Source organism: Prunus avium, chromosome 1 (genome assembly GCF_965620075.1).
Source record: "Prunus avium chromosome 1, drPruAviu1.hap1.1, whole genome shotgun sequence".
Taxonomy (NCBI): domain Eukaryota; kingdom Viridiplantae; phylum Streptophyta; class Magnoliopsida; order Rosales; family Rosaceae; genus Prunus; species Prunus avium.
In genome coordinates this window covers 51,765,522-51,776,620 of record NC_142284.1, presented here as the reverse complement: position 1 = coordinate 51,776,620, position 11,099 = coordinate 51,765,522, and the positions used below count along the sequence as shown (strand labels likewise).

The following is an 11,099-nucleotide window of genomic DNA, read 5'->3' as shown; positions in this document are numbered from 1 at the left end:
ATTCACTATATATGACTTTTACCTTGCACCCAAAAACCTAAGGTAAGGAGGCTACTAGGCACAAGAACAAGGGTTAAAAAAACACATTTAAAAAATAAAAAAAATATATTATTATTATTTTTAACTGAACCAAAAAGTCAGAAAAAAAAAAAAAGACACTCTCTGTTGTTTTTGTGGTGTTGTGTGTGAGTATGTATAACTATAAACTAAAGTCCAATCCTTGGACTTCATCTCTCTCCTCCTTCTCTGTATCTTCTTCAACAATGGCTCATCTCTTCAGAGACCTCTCACTGGGCCATTCTAAGAGAGGGACCACAGCCACCGCCACATCCACCACACCCCCCAAAACACTCAGCATACCCACCAAACCCATCACCGCAATGGCCACCGATCTCCCCTCCCCACTCGGCCAGCTCTCTGCCCAACTCACTGACTCGGACCTCCGACTCACCGCCTACGAGATCTTCGTAGCCGCCTGCCGCACATCCACCGGAAAGGCCCTGACTTTCACGTCGTCTTCCGCTTCTTCTCACTTGGACTCACCGACACAGCACGCCAACTCGCCCAACGGCTCGCCGGCGTTGCAGAGATCGCTCACTTCCGCAGCTGCCAGCAAGATGAAGAAGGCATTGGGTCTCAAATCGCCGGGTTCGGGCTCCAAGAAGAGTCCTGGGTCCGGTGGGTCCGGGTCGGGACCTGGAAAGCCCAAGCGGGTTATGACGGTGGGTGAGCTGATGAGGATCCAAATGGGGATTTCTGACGCTATGGACTCTCGAGTCAGGAGAGCTCTGCTTAGGATTTCTGCTGCTCAGGTGAGCTCAATTTCCCTGCTTTCTCATTTGTGATCTTGGTTGATCTCGTTTGATGGGTCTGATTTTATTTGGTGGGTAATGCTTGATTTTTTCATCTTTGTGATAATTGTGATGATGGGATGGATATGGAGCTCAATTTTGCTACTGGTTTGGTTAATTTTGGATTTTGGATTTTCTTACTTATAAACCAAAAACTGACAATGCAAAATGTTTTACACATGTTTAATTTCATAGTCGGTAATTTTAAACTTTTGTGAATGGTCGTCTTCATTGGAATTGTAATTAATCACGCCTTCTGTTTGATGTACTCATTACAGGTAGGAAGGCGAATTGAGTCAGTGGTAGTCCCACTGGAGCTCTTACAGCAGCTCAAGTCCTCTGATTTTACTGATCAACAAGAATACGATGCATGGCGGAAAAGAACCCTCAAAATTCTTGAGGCCGGTCTCCTTTTGCATCCCCACTTGCCACTCGACAAGTCGAATAATACTGCACAGCGACTGCGGCAAATTATTCATGGGGCATTGGACAGGCCCTTTGAAACTGGGATAAATAATGAGACTATGCAGGTTCTTCGTAGTGCTGTTACAACTCTTGCTTCCAGGTCATCTGATGGTCTCTATGATTCATCCCACTGGGCAGACGGGTTACCATTGAATCTCCGGCTTTATGAAAGGCTTCTAGAAGCCTGCTTTGATCTTCACGATGAAACATCTGTAATAGACGAAGTTGACGAGCTGATGGAGCACATTAAGAAGACCTGGACAATCCTTGGAATGAACCAGATGCTCCACAACCTTTGCTTTACCTGGGTGTTATTTCACCGCTTTGTGGCAACTGGCCAAGTTGAACTCGACCTGTTATATGCTGCTGATAGTCAGCTAGCCGAGGTTGCTAAAGATTCAAAGGCAACAAAGGATCCTGAATACTGCAAGATCTTGAGTTCGACATTGACTTCAATATTGGGTTGGGCAGAGAAGAGACTCCTTGCATATCATGACACTTTTGATAGCAGTAACATTGATACCATGCAGGCCATTGTTTCGCTGGGGGTAGTAGCAGCTAAGATTTTAATTGAAGATATATCGAATGAGTATCGTAGGAGGAGGAAAAGTGAAGTTGATGTTGCTCGCAACAGGATTGACACTTACATTAGGTCATCATTACGCACTGCTTTTGCTCAGGTAAGCCCTCAATGTTGGCCACTGGCATCCCCCCTTCAGTAAGGGAAAAGTACAATGAATATGTCACAACGGTAAACCGTTATTGTGGAAGGCCTAAAAGAAATAAGGAACAGTAATTAAAAAAATATGCATGACAGTTGAATTCCAAATTGTTATCTACCATAAAACCTAAAGTTTGTGCACTGCGTGTAGGTGATTTTTCTATTTGAAATTATGAAGATTTTAGTGACAATGTTTTGCAACAGATTCTAAACTTTAGAAGTTAGATGCATGACCTGAAATATGTTTGGTTACTATTATGCAGAGAATGGAAAAGGCAGACTCAAGCAGGAGAGCATCAAGACACCAGCCAAATCCCCTTCCCGTTCTTGCCATCCTTGCAAAGGACGTTGGTGAGCTGGCAGTTAAGGAGAAGCAGGTGTTCAGTCCCATACTGAAGAGATGGCATCCTTTTGCGGCTGGAGTGGCTGTGGCAACCCTTCATGCTTGCTATGCGAATGAGATTAAACAATTCATATCGGGTATAACGGAGTTGACACCAGATGCTGTACAAGTTTTAAGAGCTGCAGATAAGCTGGAGAAAGATCTTGTGCTGATAGCGGTTGAAGATTCTGTAGATAGTGATGATGGTGGCAAGGCAATAATTCGGGAAATGCCCCCTTATGAGGCTGAAGCTGCAATTGCAAATCTGGTAAAAGTGTGGATCAAGACTAGAGTGGACAGAATGAAAGAATGGGTTGATAGGAATCTGCAACAAGAGGTGTGCACAAACTATTCATCTGTTAGCCTGAATTGAAATTTGATACAGTTTTTTGAATTGTGTTGACATCTTTCCTGAAGCTATCCTCATCCATTGCAATGTTACAGGTATGGAACCCACAAGTAAATGAAGAAGGCTATGCTCCATCTGCTGTTGAAGTTTTGCGAATTTTAGATGAAACTCTGGACGCGTTCTTTCAGTTGCCAATACCAATGCATCCTGCATTGCTTCCTGACTTGATGGTTGGCCTCGACAGATGTCTTCAATACTACGTAACCAAAGCAAAATCTGGATGTGGTAAAGAATTTTGTAACTCAAATTATTTGTACGTGGATCAAGGTATGTTCTGTTTGTGATAACCAATATTATCCATTCTGATATGCAGGATCACGTAATACATTTGTTCCCACTATGCCAGCATTGACCAGATGTACTATGGGATCAAAGTTCCAAGGCTTTGGCAAAAAGAAAGAAAAATCGCCAAATCCTCAGAAGAGGAACTCTCAGGTTGCAACACTCAATGGGGATAACTCCTTTGGAATACCACAGCTCTGTGTTCGCATAAACACATTGCAAAGAATCCGGAGTGAGTTGGAGGTTTTGGAGAAACGTACTGTTACTCATCTAAGGAATTCTGAATCTGCTCATGTAGAAGACTTCTCGAATGGATTGGGGAAAAAGTTTGAACTCACACCAGCGGCTTGTGTGGAAGCAATCCAACAGCTTTGTGAGGCAGTGGCTTATAAAATGATTTTCCATGACCTAAGTCATGTCCTGTGGGATGGCCTGTATGTTGGGGAAGCATCATCTTCTAGAATAGAGCCTTTTCTTGACGAACTGGAAAAGAACTTACTTATCATATCAAACACTGTGCATGAAAGAGTTCGTACACGGATTATTACTGACATAATGAGAGCTTCCTTTGATGGTTTTTTGTTGGTTCTGCTTGCTGGAGGCCCCTCCCGTGCATTCGCCCGGCAAGATTCGCAAATAATAGAGGACGATTTCAAATCCCTTAAAGACCTATTCTGGGCCAATGGAGATGGCTTGCCTTCAGAGCTGATCGATAAGTTTTCAACTACAGTGAGAGGTGTGCTTCCCCTTTTCAGAACTGATACTGAGAGCCTTGTTGAACGGTTTAGACGTGTGACCTTGGAGTCGTATGGCTCTTCTGCCAGGTCCAGACTCCCATTGCCCCCAACTTCTGGCCAGTGGAACCCAACCGAACCAAACACACTCCTACGCGTGTTGTGCTACAGGAATGATGAAGCAGCTACCAAGTTTCTTAAGAAGACTTACAATTTGCCTAAGAAACTCTAAAATTTCCTTGGGGGATGGTGCATGGCAAGGGCTTGCAGAAAATTGTTATAGGCATCGACAGTGCTTGTATTTAGTGTACGGAGCGATGATCACTGTGCCGAGATGCTTCCAATTTCTTGCATTTGTGAGCAGAGGGGGAAGAGGCGTTTGCCGCCTTAGGCAGTGGCAGTGATCTTGTATAGTAAATTCTTGAGTGTTTGGTATATTCCAGCAGTTTGCTAATACTAGGACACGAAGTTTGGAGCAGATGGGTTTAAAAGGAGGCAGACTTCTACAGGTCGAATATTCTTTTTTTCTTCATTCATTTTCGTCGTTTAGAGGCTATAAAATCCAATTGATGTATTCTTTTTCTTTTTTAATGCTCTACTGCACAGCAATTATTTTTTGTATTTTTTAGCTTTATGTTTAAACGACCGATGTTATATATTTGTCAGTTTCCAGGTTTGAGTTCAATATCATTTATTCGTTTTCTTGTTGGTATAAAAGTATGGTGTGGTTGGCGATTGGCCAACAGGTCTAGTTTAGTGGAAAATGTTCTTGACTTGCATACCAGTGGTTTCTGTTTTGAACCCTCATGGCCCTTTAGTAGTGTGTGTAAGAAATCCACATCCTCGTAGTTTAGATTATCGCTTGTATTAAAAAAGTATAGCGTCCTTTCTGTTGTTCCCAGTATTAAAGAATTATTATAATGCAAAATAAGTGAGGCTGCTGTTGATTGCAAATGGAGTCTTCCATCTCCCGTCTGGTTAATGTCAGAGTTTGCTCACAACATAAAATAAAATATATTCTTTTTCTTTCGTGTTTTTCCGCTTTGCTTCCTCGGCTCTTGCATCTCTCATTTCAGTTTTTCTTCTCCACCAAAATAAAAAAGAGGGAAAAAGAAAACATTACAAAACGACTCTTTGACTAATTAATTTTCAAATTAGTTTTCTTTATTAATACAGCAGCTGGATGCCAGTACAAAATCGGTGGCGTTCTTTCCTCTTAGGACGAGATAAGACGGCTCCATGATCCATCTCCATACAAAGTCGGGCTACTAGCCAAGATAAAATTGTATTCTCTTTGTATAATTTTTTTCTTTCTAAAAAGTATTATCTTTTTGGCCAATAAGATATTATTTTTTTTCATACTATTATTTAGGTTTAAGATAAAATAAGTATAACCCAGAATATGAACTAAACGGAGTAAAGCAAGAAAAGCCCTTTCTCTTTTGAGCTGGATGCGATGAGATAATTCTCTGTAATCTTAACTTTTTACTCATACATAAGCAAATTTACAAATAACAATTTTGAAAATTTCTGCAAGATTTCTATTAAAGCAGCGGAATATGTGATGTCTGACAAAAAAACCATCAACATCTCAGAGCTGCTGGGAGAACAAGCTTACTCCTCCAAGATGGCACGTCCGAGGTTCGTAGCAAGAGCTAATCTTACAGAACTGAGGGCCTGTGGTGGCAAGTCTGCTTCGATGAAGTCAGGGCGGAGCTTAGCCATGGACAACTCTTGCAGTTTATTCAACAAGAGGCTTGTCTGAGAGACATTTAGCAGAGGGCGCTCCTGCCAGTTAAGCAGCTTTAACTGCACAAAAGTAATCCAAATGCAAATTAAATAAGAATGTAACACACCTAACATCAAATATATCGGCACAATCAAGCATCTGGTTAATCTAAACCTATTAAATCAAGTACATGTCAAAATCCGGAATAGCAATAGTTTCAAATGCAATACCACAACTCCAACTATTCTTTATCAAATTTCTCCAAAACGTTTCCATAAATTACTTACCGAGTCATGCAGAAGAGGCAGCCAAAAGCGCTGAGGTGTAGATGGGTTTTTCATAAGCTGCAGAATCATAATAAATAAAGTTATATTACTTGAAGTCTTGGAAAGTATAGATGCTGACAAACAGAGGGATTTTTTTTTTCTTTGGAAATGATAACTCACTCCAAATAGAATTGCATCTTGTCTTTTATTAGTAATAACTATAATTTCAACCATAATAGGCGAACCCTCAAATATATGACCATTGACTCGTTGGAATAGACTCTTTCATAAACAAGGTGCAGTATTATTTAGATCGTCATGTAAAGCAGTATGTTTATGTAGGATGATAGCTGCACCAGTCACATAAAAGTTATACACTAACCGATATCAAAGATTCTACAGCTTGCCGAGCAGTGTCAGTAGTTTTTCCACCATAAACTTGCTTAAGGGACTTTTTGAAGTCCCGATACCTAGAACACATGAAAAGTTTAAGTGAGAAAAGATCTCAATAAAAAGTTGATGAGGATAATGATATTGCTCACGAAAATACAAAGAGAAAAGGTCACACAAACTCATACTTGTGCAAAAATTCAAGACCCCCCGTAGTCTTGGATTCTGAACCCAACAATTCAATCAAGCCTTCCCATTGCTGTATGTACAAACGATAAACAATGTGTCATTCCAAAAATGAAACTGAATTTTTTTTTTTCTTTCTAGTATCAAGATTTGACGTGTGCAAACCAATAACATTTTACCTTAAAACTTTCATCAGAGATTGACTTTCCAACTGAATCAAACAAATGCTGAGCAATCCTGCTAAGACGAATTTCATCTCGGGCTTGCTGTAGCCAAAAAACTCCAGAACCTTTCCTACCATGCTTCCAATGGTACACGCCAGCAATCTAAAAACTGAAAACCTTTTAACACAAATCCTAAATGTATTGCAAACTCAACCTTGAATAATTATGAGAAAAATGAAATAACAAGTCTAGTACATAAATTGATGATAATTTTGTATGAACAGAAACGATGATCCTTTCAAATTTACACATACCTTCATAATGTTTGAACTAACAGTATCAAGTTCATAAAGTCGGCATATCTCTAAATTCTGCACAAAAAGTTCAAAACAAAGTTATTTTCTATCAGCCACAAATATACACATAAAGAGCAGAAACTAAGATTCATGAAAAAAGAACCTGTGCAATGGTTAGTAACAACAAACTTTGGCACTAAAATATGGACCTCTAACCTTAAGAAGTGTTTCATTGTGTTGAATAGGCAGCTTATACAATAGAATCTCTAACAAACCCATTCCCTGTTTCATGCACGATGTCAAATAAATTGGAGCAATCTGCAAACATAGAGAGCATCAAACTGTCAGCATCTTTAGTGCGTGCACTGTGAGTTTTACCAGCTCAATATCAAAAGAAACAAAGAGCACTTGAAACAGAAAATTGATAGGCATTTCAGCTGACAGCCACCAAGAATCATCAACACTAAAAATATAGAATATAAAATTGATGTCACAGTGTGCGAGGCTAGAAATTTTAAATGCCTACAAGTTTATATTTGATTATGAAGACTCAGGAGTACAATAACACCAAACATGAAAAGCTGAAAGCCACAAGATCATGAATCTACTGTAACAATCATAACAAAAACAATCTAGAACTATCTAAATTGCACTCACTTGCCAAGTCAATGGATGTGATGATAGAACTTGAGCATAAACAAGTCGATGTAACTCTGCTATACTAATTCCCCCCAAGCTATGGCGTTCTTCCTGTAGAAGAATTTCTGCTTCATCACTCCCAGTGTTCAACAACTCAATGGCATGGGCAACCATCCTATTGCAAGCAATGAAGAGTTACATTTCAATAGAAAAGCAGTCGCACATTCAAGCTTTTTCAATCTCAAAAGCCACTTAAACTTCTACAACAATTGGTGGGTTTGGGGAAAATGGGGGATGGAAGGTGGGGAAACATTATACAGCTTTTTGAAAGACCAAATGCTGAAATACATGCAGTTACAAGAGAACATAGAAGCTCACCAAGGCCCAAATGCTCTTGAGCATTCCGCTAAGATAACCTGTACCATTTGCAAGCACCCAAAAGATTTTTATAGAAGAAAAACATGGACAAAATAAATAGATTTGTATACTGTCAGTGTCTAACCCAAACTGTTTACCTCGGTATTTTCCCCAAGGATTCCAAGAATAATTGCTATCAACCCATGGGCACTAGACATTGGTTTCAACTGCATGCATTTCTGGGCTAGGCTATACATGCTTTCAAGACCCTGATTTAAGAAAAGAAATTAGTTGTCTACTTCAGAGTCCAGCTGCTACACATGATAATGTATTACAAAGAGATGACAAGTACATAAGTTCATATCGTATCTATGCCCAAAGCTGCAAAATAACTAATATTAGGATAATGTAATTAGGCATTACCACTGTGAATGGCCTGACAAAGAGAAAGTGAGAAATAAACAGCTCTATCCAATGGCAAGTTACATTGCAGATATCGTCAGTGTTTCCAAGCATAATTTGTATCATATTTTTCAATCCCTCCCGGGTTTGACGGTGATCACATTGAAGCCAGAATGCACTGCAGTCAAGTTTAGTAATTTTCCCTCTCCATTTCTCCCATGCCTAGGCAACAAGAACACTTGAAGTTGCAAATTATAGTAGAAAAAGCCAGAATATAGAAGAAGCACTCGTTTCCTCACAGGCTCAAACATACCTTGATAAAATCGGGCTTTGCTTTGTAGCATTCACCTAACCTTCCATCTTCTACTTCAGGACGCATGCGTGGCATCTTTGAAATAAGAAAAGAAATTGTCTCTACAAGTCCATTCTCTATCTATCCAGTTACACACAGGACAGGCATCAGATAAAATACAATTGATCAATATATCAGTTATTTTAGCACTAACTTCAAGAAGGTATATAATTGGAATTGTTACATGGAATATTGAAATATGTATGTTGCAATTGGTGACCAGCCACAAAGAAAAATATTCTTAGAACATGAGCATATGAAAAGGTAAACGGCGGTAGCAGTCATCATAAGATATTCTAAACCATCTATTCCATGTTCAATCTATTTCTCACCAACCTCACGGTTGCCAAGCTGATGGAATTGATAAGATCCATGTAACCGCAACATTTTCACCTGCATGAAAACAAACGGCACCTATTAGTCTTTTCATAACTGGAAACTATAACTACTTAACTATTCAGAAGACAGAAACCTCTGGACATAGAAGGAAAAGAAATTTAGAAAGAAAAGGGACAGGGTCTTTAAAACTACAAACCACAATCTCAATCCAGCCAACTGCCAGTGCTGATGATAACACTTCCCAATATTTAGGATTGTCCTCAATAACCTGTGGAAAACAATCTAATAAAATTCTCCACCATCTTTATGAACCAAAAAGTGACAAACTTGCTATCAGAGGCTAAACTTAATCAACATTAACCCCAACAAATATTTCAATGATTAAAATGAAAAGAAGGCTACCATAAGGATTACTATGCTTAGTTATATCAACCAGAAATCCCACTCACACACAATAATTTTAATTGACAGCCTCGCAATACAAGCCAGTGTAATGATAGAAAGAATCCATAAATTAACTACTAGTGTTTTACGGATGGTGAGAACAGTCAAGGTAACAAAAAAAAAAAAAAATCCAGAAAAGTAGTTACAAATGGGCATTAGTTAACAAATTCATTTAGGTTGAGTTATGCTGCAGTCCTGCTATAGACCACAGTAGAATTCCAAGAGATGTTCTCAAACCCAGCTAATGACGCATGAACCTTAATGAAATCCCAATGAAAATAGAAAAATAAGATTGAAACTGGAACAAGACAGGTCAAACCTGTAACCCGACAAGTTCATTTTGAAAATCCACAAGCTTCGAATGGACAGTTGGCTGTGTACTCGAAAGTAGACTATCATAATCCTGCCAGGAAACACAAGCATAGTACTCATGAGTCGTGACCGTCATAAAGCAACAACTGAAAAGTTCAATATATGAAACAAATAAAGGGAAGAGAATAAGATCATTACGGCCAACCAATCAACAAGCCTTTCCGGTAGCCATGATTGGCATTGTTTGTCAGCATAAAACATCTCCATTAGCTCCCACGCAGCTTTTAAAGAGGTAGGCTCCTCAACGTTCTACATTAATCTTTTTAAATTAGACATATCAACTGTATTTGTAATTTGGAAAAGGAAAGACATTTGAACAATCAAAACTACATGAAATAACGCAAATTCACCCTTAAAACAGTCTTCGGGTCGTCAATCACTGGATTAGGAGGCGCCTTGGAGACACCAAGAAGTGAATTTATGTCCTTGCTGTACTCCATCACATACTCCCACCTAATTTTTAAAAAATTAAAAACAAAGTTAGATATTTGTAACTTTTCTAAACTTTTTCCTCAGCTTTCTCGGCAGCCAAACAGACTAATCCAAAGTGTCTACAAAATTACTTACCAATCGATGTTATACGGCGACGGACTCATTGACATCTTCGATAAGCTCGCGACAGAGCTCCTCCGGCTCTGGAGAAGTGCGAATGGTGGAACGGAACCGTACGCGATCCTCCGCCACTTCGCATCACCAGTTTCGCCGTCTCCATTACTGAGCCTCACCTCCACAACTCTCCCGCCAACTTCGGCGTCCTCAGAGTCTTCTGCGGACGGTGGCCGGAGAACCGACACGCGCAGAGTGTTGCCCCGGGACCACGAGATTGAAAGGCGACCGATCGGAGGCTTGAGGCCGTGGTGAAGTGAATAGACGACGGGATGCCGGAGCTCCGGCGAGTATGGGACCAGAGCACTGTCGTTGGAGCCTGAGGCGCCGCAAGTATCACCGGAGCCAGAGGCGACGCCGGGCATTTCGACCGGGAAATCTGAGTGGAGAGTGAGTGGGGTTAGGGTTTTGGGAGGGTTTGTGAGGAAGAAAAGAGAGGGAAAGTTGAAGCGCGCGTGGCGGTGAAAGTTGGGGACTTAAGTTGAAGAGGGGATGAGCAATTTGGGTGTGTTTGGTAGCGGTCAAATGTTATCCAGGCGCCTTTGCTCTTTTTTTTACCTTGGCTTTTGCAAATCTTCAACGGCTATTATTTAAATTCTCCATTGGAAATTAACTGAGCACAAATAGTAACTTGAAATGCAACAAAATCCATGTTTTTAAATGCAGAGAAATAATCCTCCTTACTAATCTCTTCAGTTTAAAGATTCATTTTG

At 40.1% G+C, this 11,099-nt stretch overlaps 2 protein-coding genes across 2 annotated transcripts; one reads left to right on the top strand and one right to left on the bottom strand.

The window, feature by feature from the left end:
• The first annotated feature begins 232 nt into the window (after window positions 1-232).
• On the top strand, window positions 233-4,529 carry LOC110761190 (elongation factor Ts (DUF810)). The gene is made up of 5 exons (XM_021963611.2): window positions 233-812; window positions 1,130-1,996; window positions 2,301-2,756; window positions 2,864-3,053; window positions 3,142-4,529. Exons 1-5 carry the CDS (start codon window positions 264-266, stop codon window positions 4,074-4,076), a joined length of 2,997 nt encoding a protein of 998 aa, XP_021819303.2. The 5' UTR covers window positions 233-263; the 3' UTR covers window positions 4,077-4,529.
• A 700-nt stretch (window positions 4,530-5,229) lies between these two features.
• LOC110761187 (nuclear pore complex Nup85-like protein) lies at window positions 5,230-10,906 on the bottom strand. The gene is made up of 18 exons (XM_021963608.2): window positions 10,348-10,906; window positions 10,131-10,233; window positions 9,919-10,029; window positions 9,728-9,811; window positions 9,161-9,232; window positions 8,962-9,018; window positions 8,587-8,706; window positions 8,295-8,495; window positions 8,030-8,140; window positions 7,893-7,930; window positions 7,533-7,689; window positions 7,092-7,193; window positions 6,894-6,950; window positions 6,595-6,741; window positions 6,418-6,488; window positions 6,222-6,309; window positions 5,861-5,917; window positions 5,230-5,653 (listed from the first exon to the last, which is right to left on the bottom strand). Exons 1-18 carry the CDS (start codon window positions 10,749-10,751, stop codon window positions 5,459-5,461), a joined length of 2,175 nt encoding a protein of 724 aa, XP_021819300.1. The 5' UTR covers window positions 10,752-10,906; the 3' UTR covers window positions 5,230-5,458.
• Window positions 10,907-11,099: the final 193 nt, after the last annotated feature.

What these genes read in the sequence shown, in the direction of transcription:
- LOC110761187 (XM_021963608.2), bottom strand. Translation starts at nt 10,751, where the DNA reads ATGCCCGGCGTCGCCTCTGGCTCCGGTGATACTTGCGGCGCCTCAGGC. An exon ending in CAAAGCCCGATTTTATCAAG is followed by an intron (nt 8,496 to 8,586) that starts GTATGTTTGAGC and finishes CTTGTTGCCTAG; the next exon opens with GCATGGGAGAAATGGAGAGG. An exon ending in TCCTTGGGGAAAATACCGAG is followed by an intron (nt 7,931 to 8,029) that starts GTAAACAGTTTG and finishes CAAATGGTACAG; the next exon opens with GTTATCTTAGCGGAATGCTC.
- LOC110761190 (XM_021963611.2), top strand. Translation starts at nt 264, where the DNA reads ATGGCTCATCTCTTCAGAGACCTCTCACTGGGCCATTCTAAGAGAGGG. An exon ending in TTAGGATTTCTGCTGCTCAG is followed by an intron (nt 813 to 1,129) that starts GTGAGCTCAATT and finishes TACTCATTACAG; the next exon opens with GTAGGAAGGCGAATTGAGTC. An exon ending in ATAGGAATCTGCAACAAGAG is followed by an intron (nt 2,757 to 2,863) that starts GTGTGCACAAAC and finishes GCAATGTTACAG; the next exon opens with GTATGGAACCCACAAGTAAA.